This window comes from Xiphophorus maculatus, chromosome 23 (genome assembly GCF_002775205.1).
Source record: "Xiphophorus maculatus strain JP 163 A chromosome 23, X_maculatus-5.0-male, whole genome shotgun sequence".
Classification (NCBI taxonomy): domain Eukaryota; kingdom Metazoa; phylum Chordata; class Actinopteri; order Cyprinodontiformes; family Poeciliidae; genus Xiphophorus; species Xiphophorus maculatus.
The window spans coordinates 25206433-25215049 of NC_036465.1; the positions used below are offsets into that span (position 1 = coordinate 25206433).

General features: G+C 41.4%; 1 protein-coding gene across 3 annotated transcripts; it reads left to right on the forward strand.

Moving 5' to 3' along the window:
• Nucleotides 1-25: 25 nt before the first annotated feature.
• LOC102227457 (CCR4-NOT transcription complex subunit 7) lies at nucleotides 26-8360 on the forward strand. 3 transcript variants are annotated; one of them, XM_023328974.1, is made up of 7 exons: nucleotides 26-190; nucleotides 715-886; nucleotides 1571-1764; nucleotides 2814-2975; nucleotides 3097-3241; nucleotides 5318-5428; nucleotides 6893-8360. In XM_023328974.1, the coding sequence occupies exons 2-7, from the start codon at nucleotides 770-772 to the stop codon at nucleotides 7022-7024; spliced, it is 861 nt and encodes a 286-aa protein (XP_023184742.1). In that variant the 5' UTR covers nucleotides 26-190; nucleotides 715-769; the 3' UTR covers nucleotides 7025-8360. The 3 variants fall into 3 exon arrangements, with proteins under 3 accessions (XP_023184742.1, XP_005810986.1, XP_023184743.1); XM_005810929.3 differs by having other exon boundaries at nucleotides 763-886; XM_023328975.1 differs by lacking the exon at nucleotides 2814-2975 and having other exon boundaries at nucleotides 26-886.
• The last annotated feature ends 257 nt before the right edge of the window (nucleotides 8361-8617 follow it).

Consider the following 8617-nt stretch of genomic DNA (forward strand, 5'->3'; position numbering starts at 1 on the left):
CCCGTTTCGATTTTACGTGATGACGTCGTGGAGGCTCAGCGATGATGGCAGCCGTAGGTTGACATCAAAACGATACAGAATATTAAGTATCTCAAAGTTAGCGGAAAAGCCCCGACACAATAACACAGAACACAGTAACATTTTTCAGATAGCACACGCGCTAACACACACCTGCCCGGTTAGGGGAACGGTAAGTTACCGAAGCAACGTCCACCTTTGCTGTATCAAAGTGGAGCCCGGTGTGTGCCTGCGCTGCGACTTCAACTCGTTTGTTTCATGTTTTGCATACACTCCTGTTAAATTGTGACGCTAGCTGTTTAGCTGGGGAGGCTAACAACAGCATAAACAGCGTTCAGTCCACGCTCCCCACTGGTGTTCAGCGGTTCTGCGTGGATAACCTCCTAACCGGTAACCTAGCTAGTCAGAGAGCAGCTGTGGAGCCGAGCTAATGTTTGAACACGTCCCGTTTGACACGCCGCTCTCCCACTGTGCTCCTGCCATGCTAACACTCTGCTGAAATGTGCTGCGAAACAATTACTGTTGCTGTGAAATGTAGGATTTCCTGGCGTTTGTGTGACTTTGTTGAAAAGTCACTGGACTGGCTATAAATGGCCTCCTGCTGCAAACCAAAAGTCTTATTAGTGGAGAGTTTTGGTTATCTAAGGAAGCTGCAGCTAAATTTCACCCTGACATGACATGTTGTCCACCAAACAGCAGCTCCCTGAATCACTGGCCTGTATGTTCTCTGCGTTGTGCTTGAAGCGGCACTATGCCCGCAGCCACTGTGGATCACAGCCAGAGAATATGTGAGGTTTGGGCCAGCAACCTGGAGGAGGAGCTGAAGAGGATCCGACAGGTCATCCGAAAATACAACTATATCGCAATGGTAGGTTGGGATTGTTCAATTGAGCAATTTGTGTCAGAATCGCTGTATGCAAAGTCATTGAATATCAGCATTATCGCGTTAAAATGTGTGTGAAAATATGCAAAAGGTATTAATACAGGCTAAATGGAGCTGTTATTTCCACGTTGGTGTTGGCAGTGGGGATATTTTTCATCATATCACTCAATCACAAGCTAAGTTGAATTCACCAAGCGCACAATCTGAAACATTTCTGCTGTATGTTTGTGCTAATTTTGATTAACAATTGTCCCAAAATGAACTTTCGCTTAAAATTAGAATGTTATATAATACTGATTACAAAAATTACAAGGTATAAAGGACAAATGTACTATTCGTAGAATGTTCAGTGGAAGAAAAAAATGTGAGACACAAGCAACAGCGTTAGCCACAGCTGTGAGACTATGGAACATATGACTCTGTTCCATGTGTATTTAAATTTTCTAAGAAATTATTTGTTATTAATTTATCTAACTTAACTGAAATAAACACAATTAATTACTGTGTATTAAATATTTAGTTTTATTTGATTTGATAATCAAATACTAAACTAAACTTTTTAATCACATTGTAATTTATTGACTCACCAGTGGTAGTTGTTTCTTTCCTACTGGTCTCACAGTCGCCGTCAGCCCCCCTACTGGGTAACAGCGGCTCGCTCTCTTGCAGGACACGGAGTTTCCGGGCGTCGTAGCCAGACCGATTGGGGAGTTCAGGAGCAACGCTGACTACCAGTACCAGCTGCTGCGCTGCAACGTGGATCTGCTGAAGATAATACAGCTGGGCCTCACATTCATGAACGAGCAGGGAGAATATCCCCCAGGAACGTCAACGTGGCAGTTCAACTTTAAGTTCAACCTCACGTAAGATCACCGCCCTGTCAGCTTCTTATGTTGCGTGGGTAAATTTACAGAGTTTACCAAAATGTAAGAAATACAACTTGTACTGGAACATACAAGCTAGACTTTATATATATTCATTAGTCGGGACGTTAATGCAACAATTTTGATTAATTAATTACATAGATTTTAATGTTAACATTTTTTTAGCACAATTAATTTAAAAAAAAAAAAATTTATCTACAAAAGTCCCAAGTGGAACCTTTGCATTCGTGTGTTTCTGGTACGCTGGTAAATCTGATGCACGAGCAACATCCCCAAACAGCAACGGACGACAAAGTGACTTCTCTTGGCTCACTGGGGCTGAAGTTTTTTGTTTCAAAAGATGATTTAAGGGGATGCTTGAGAATACAATTGTTGTTTTCAAATAGCGCTAAAAAGAGTTAGCCTGTTAGCAAAGCTATTCAGGCCTGAAATAGCATCTCGAAGCTAAACGCTAATGTCAGTTCACATTTCTAAAGAAGGATCTGTCAAAGAGGTTGAAACGCCTGGAAGCTGGATGACATTTAGCACCAATCTGATGGTTGAATAAGCTAAATAACAGATGAAAAGCAATAAATGTCTTTGTTGTTAAACTCATATGTCTGTTTATTCAATAATCTAGCAGAAAAAAAGTTTTTGAATTGAAAATGTCGCTCATTTTGTCAACATATGGTTTTTGATTAAAAGGTGATTCACTGACTACAGATTGTGTAATTAACCCTATTAAAAACTTTAATCACATGCCACCAGTAATCATAATTATAATATTTAAGCACAGAATATGAAGAATAGCCATCTGTCAGGGTGAAAATAGCAACAAGAACAAAAATCCCACAATCCAACTGGGTGCCACCATTTTGAGGATTCAGCTTCTGCAGTGTTTGACCCATGCAAACTTTACTTTACTGTTCCTGACAGTCACTGACTGGTGTTAGTGCGTGCGTGTGTGTGTGTGTGTGTGTGTGTGTGCGCGCTTGCCGAGCTGAGTAGTTCAGATCAGAACTCTGCGGTTCTGTTTCTCTCTTCATTAGAGAAGATATGTATGCACAGGACTCCATCGAGCTTCTGACCACTTCAGGAATTCAGTTCAAGAAGCACGAGGAGGAAGGCATCGAGACGCTGTACTTTGCAGAGCTGCTGATGACGTCCGGAGTGGTGCTGTGTGACGGCGTCAAGTGGCTGTCTTTTCATAGGTGCGCCGCTCGCAGCCAAGAGTCCGATGTGGCAAAACGAATGCTGGCGCCGGCACCGCTTCCTGTTTAAATCGCTTGTTTTAAACAACGTTCCCCATCCGTTCCCTCATTTGTTTTGCAGCGGCTACGACTTTGGATACCTGATCAAGATCCTGTCTAACGCCAACCTGCCCGAGGAGGAGGTGGACTTCTTCGAGATTCTCCGCTTGTACTTCCCGGTCATTTATGATGTCAAGTACCTCATGAAGAGCTGCAAGAACCTGAAGGTACTCTGAGAAACGGCAGAGGATCCCTGCTTTTAGGAACCTCTGATTCCTGTTGTAAACTTTGAGTAGCTGGGACAGAATTATTTTATTTTTTTTCAATTATTGTTGAAATTATTAATTCATCGGATTAATCGTTATGAATCAATAATTGAAATAATTGTGAACTTATTTAGTAATCGATTAAACATTAAATGGAACGTACAGATTTTTTTTTTTTAGAAAAGGCCATTTGCTGAAAAATTAACGTATTCAGAGAAGCAATGAAGCCAAAATTAGTGGATTAATTTTGCTTTTAAGATTAAAACACCTTTGTCTGTGGAAATGTTTTCCCCAAAAGGCATCAAGTGGCGAAGTTTTAGCTTCACCCACTTCAAGGTCACTTAAGGAAAGTTGTGATATTGCATTTTAGGCAATAAAATGATTATTTTGTTATGTGGAAACGAATTGACTTATTGGTTCATTTCCATCCTCTAGTGTATTTCTAACGTTATAAAGAAAAGGCTACAGCTTTAATCGCCAAGTTTTTTATGCGATCAATGGTCAGAATAATCAGATAATCGCATAATTGATTACTAAAATATTTGCGTGTTTACAGTATTTGGTGCAGTAAGTTACAGAGGAAGGAAGCAGATCCAAGCTGCTTTATTCATCACACCAAAACAAAACAAAAAATCCCAAACTGCTGACAGAGACATTTCACAGTCAGAGATCAGGCTGTTCCTGTCAGCAAGCAGTCGAACGGCGTGACGACCGCTTCGTCTGGATCTCGTTTGCGTTCAAGTCGTACAGCGGCAGCGTTGCAGGGGACGCGAGTCGAGTCCCGCAGCGGACGCGCTAAGCAGCAGGCAGGGTTGATATCTGATGTCAAATCTCTGGAGCTGACAGAAAGCGTTAACGTTTCTGCCAGACGGCCTCAGTTCCGCCTCGCTGCCTCCGACGCTGCAGCTGGAGCAGAGTGATGACGGCAGGACGGAGACCCGAATGGCGTTACGTGGCGCCGTGCGGCAACAATCCGATAAATGATTGATGGAAACAATCAAAAACGTCCAGCAGCAATTCAGAGCTAAATGCTGGACAGAGACTTTGGTTGCGCCAAGCTGCTCTAATATGCGAGGACTTTTCTGTTTCGAGGTGTTCAAGAAACAAAAAGTTAAAAAGCGCGTATCAGATTTCTAAATTAGATATATTTTACTTCCTGTTTGGGCTCAGCTTGTTTGTTTTTTTACAAATACTTCTGTCTACTAATCTCAGATTTATTTGTATTTATTGTAGTTTGTAGTTGAAACTTATAGTTTTTATTAATTTCTTGTATTTTTAATCTTGCAGAGTTTCTTTCCATCAGGACATTAGAGTTGAGTAAAAACCAGTCGCTTTCAAGCGTCATCACAGCCAGACCAAGAAAAAAGTTCAAATAGACACAATAAAAGGAAACAAAGAAAGTAAAAGTTGATCTGAGTGTGAATTTGTTGCAGTTCCTTTTATTAAATTAAAAAACAAAATGCTTAAAACTTGCTTAAAGCTCTTATTTTGGATTGATTGCGTTGAGCATGTGTAAAAACGTCCTACTTAAAGTCTGATCAGCTCTTTTCTCTCTGCAATAACGGAGAAAACAGGAGAGCCGATTCTCTGGGGAACTCGCAGAAAGCCGTTGTGCTTCACACTTTTTTTTTTCTGCTGACTTTAATGTTGCTTATGAAGCGTTTTTGGACCGGACCAGTTCAAGGTTTTGTTTTTTTTTCTTTCCTGAGTTTCTTCCAGGCAACCTGCTTTCTTCAAACGATTCTTCTCTGCAACGTCCAGCCGGCAAATAGCTGCCTAGAAAAAGTCTCGTCTCTATTATTCTTTAGACTTAGTTTGTGTTTATGTTTATTTCACCAGTTATTTTTTTGTGGATTCTCAAAAATAACCCCATTTTTTCCCTCTAAGTCCCCAACATCCTGCGGTGTTCCCAGCTGCCTCTCCGTCTGCGAAACACAACCGTATTATCTAGAGACAGGCTGTGCGTGGCATGCTAGCAGTGTTGTCCTCCATTATGTGGATTTGCTGAGTGTGACTGACAGAGCGCTTTGTGTTCAGGGCGGGCTGCAGGAAGTAGCTGAGCAGCTGGAGCTGGAGAGGATCGGACCGCAGCACCAGGCTGGCTCGGACTCTTTACTCACCGGCATGGCGTTCTTCAAAATGAGAGAGGTAGGAGCCCCGAGTCAGCGGCCTGACGTAGAGCTTCGCTTACTTTGGCTCTCGGCTTCCAATGCCAGGGGAGAATGTTGATTCTGCTGGATATTGTTTCACAATTTGGCCTATTTCAAGTGTCAACTTTACCGTTTCTCTCCGAAGAGCAAGCCTGAACGTACAGCCGGAGCTGCAGTGTGAAAATCTAGATGAAAGCATCATCAAAATGGCCTAGTCAAAGTCGAGATGTCGCGTTGGTGTGTTCCAATTGTTGCCAAACCACAAAGACGCACGAAATAACACGCTTATGAAAAACAAGACGCTGAGACAATTAATCTGATTATTGAAATAATTGTCAGCTAATTTAGGGATTGATTAATGGTTAACCTGGCTTTTTTACTTTTCTTCTTTTTGAGTAGATTTTTCAAAAAACGAAGGCCATTTGTTATGACGACATACTCAGACATACACACAACTGGACAAAAATCTAAACATTTGCATTTAAGATTAGAAAAATAAACAATCTGCAGATACATTTTACCCAGAACTCCTGGTGTTTCTGCACACGCAGAGTTTTAGCTTCGCTTGACTCAAATTTAGTAAGAAATTGCATTAAATCTCTTATTAAGCTACTATGGCTATAAAATTATTAATCGGTTAATGCAAGAATTTAGCAATTAATCTACAAATAATCAAGTGTTCACTAAAGAAATACTATTCATTTTAGGCAATAACATGTTTACTTATTTAAAAAGAGAATCTTTCTTTTTGATTAATCATCAGATTACAGTTTAAAACAGTACAAGCATTACTAATGTTCCAGATGAACAGTGTCACAAACAGGTGCTTTTATTTACCTCTGTGGCTTTTAGAGCAAAAACAATTTTTGGTTATTATTTTTATTTTATTTTTTTTTTCCTCTGGAGGAAAAAAATAACTTGAATCCCAACACCATCCCAACATCCCAGTTTTGTAAACCACTTGTTTACCATGTTTATCCACTTAAATGAATAAAAGTTTATGACCGTAATTACGGTCGAAACAGTTAATCAGATTAATTGTGATCAATTTCGTAATTGATTAATCGTTAATTGGAGAATAGAAGCAGAACTGGCTGAGCATTTTGTGTTAGAAGCCATTTTTAGCTGCAGATGCTACAAATGAGGAAGCGCTCACTAAAGGACTGCTCAGTTATTGCATTTTAGGCAACAAAAAAAAAGTAAAAATGTTATTTAATTGTATTGTTTTTATATACTACATAAAAGTTTTACATGAAAAATCTGCAGAAGGTGCACATGCTCTTTTATCTGATTAATCGATTAAACATCCGATATGCTAATTGGTAGCTAACCTAGTCATCGGTTTCTGTCCCAGTTGTTTCTGCTGATGATTCTTTGCGCGACTATCAAACTTCATTTATTTTTCCAGTACATGACGTAATCACACGTCTGTGTCGCTGTCCGCCCTCCTCCTTCCCTCCAGATGTTCTTCGAGGATCACATCGACGATGCGAAGTACTGCGGCCACCTGTACGGGCTGGGCTCGGGCTCCGCCTACGTGCAGAACGGAACGGGAAACGCCTACGAAGAGGAGGCCAACAAGCAGCAGTCGTGACATCGCCGGAGTCCCCCACCGTCCCACAGTCCGGCACGACTCCGAGGCGGCGTTATTTAGCTGTCTTTTTTTTCTCTTCTTCTTCTTCCCCATCGGCCGCGCCGTTCTCAGACGAGCGAACAAGAAGCGCGGCCGTTCCTCGTCCGCGCCGCGAGCCGCATGCACGAGTTCAGTCTTTTATCCCTCGCGAGGCGGCGCCAAGACGACGCTCATTTTGGTTCGGTTTGAACACGCCTGAAAAGATGGGATTTTTAGTTTTCCTCAAGTGTTCTGAAGACATGTTTTTTGCACTTTACGAAAGAAAAAAAAAAAAAGCAAGAGAAAAAAAAACAAAAGGAGAAGAAGCTCTAACCCCGACTTCATGCGGGAACGCTGAACACGTTTCCGGTGCGTCTCCGTTGCCTTCCGTGTTCCTGTTTTGTTTACATCGTGAACACATCTCCCACCGCCGCGAAAGCAGCTCTCGCCACGCTCGGCCTTAACATTAGCAGCGTTATTTTCTTTTAAACCTTTTTAATTTATTGCGCCGGTTACGTCGACTAGTGACCCTATTCAACACTAAGCAACAACAACAAAATATAAATGAAACGGTCCAGCAATCCGGACGGATGCAGACGGAGAAGTCCTCGCCGAGTGCGTTTGGCCGACACTTGAATCTTTTGTTCTTGGATTTGTTCACGTGACGAGAATGTTTGCATCGACCCGAATGAGCTCTGATTTCACTGTGAGAAACATCTCCTCCACATCCAATCATTTCTGTCTTTCTTTTGGTTTGATTTTCCTTGTCGTAGGAACCGCATGTATCCAGATGCTTTTCACTGGGAGGAATGCGTGCCATTTTTGTGAGTGTGTGTGGGCGTGTGTGTGTGTGTCAACGCTCTCGCTGGCAGTCAGATGCATGAGCTCTGTTTGTATCAACCGGTGACACAAGCAGCCTTTTCCGTTAAACAAACCCAGTAGGACATGCTGACGTCAACCTGAGCTACTCTGCTCGGAGTACGTTTTTCCTTTTTCTTTTATTGTTTCAACGGGATAAAAGGGAGGGGGAGAAAAAAAACAACCCTGTTCTTCGTAGTGGTAGTTCACACCACTCGAGTTGTGGAATGCCTCCTTCCTGTGAAGTTGTCCGGTTTCGGGCGCAGAACGGACCGCATGCGTTTTAAAAACGTCAGACTCGAAGCGGACTTGTTGTTCGGTTCCCACATCCTGCTTCTAGGCGTGTTAAGGTCGTAGGTTAGCGGCTTCATATTGACCTCTGCCTCCGAACGTGACGTTGCCCTTCCTTTCCTTTTTTTTTTTTGCAGCTCATCTCTCACACTGTAAAAGAAAAAAAAAATAACAATATGCAACATAAAGAGAGGAATGTTTTTAGGTGTTTTTTTTTTGTAAATAAAGGCTTGAAATTTTTCTACCAGAAAAAAAAACAAAGTTCTCTGCAGTGAAATCTTTTGGTCATCTGAACAAACCGCTGGAAAGTTCATTGTAGTAAGTGAATTTGAAGAGATAAATATAACTAAGTAAGTATTTCCAGGGGTTGTTTCTTGTTTTTTTTTTTTTTTTTTTTTTTTAAATAATTAAAATTAAAATTTTGAT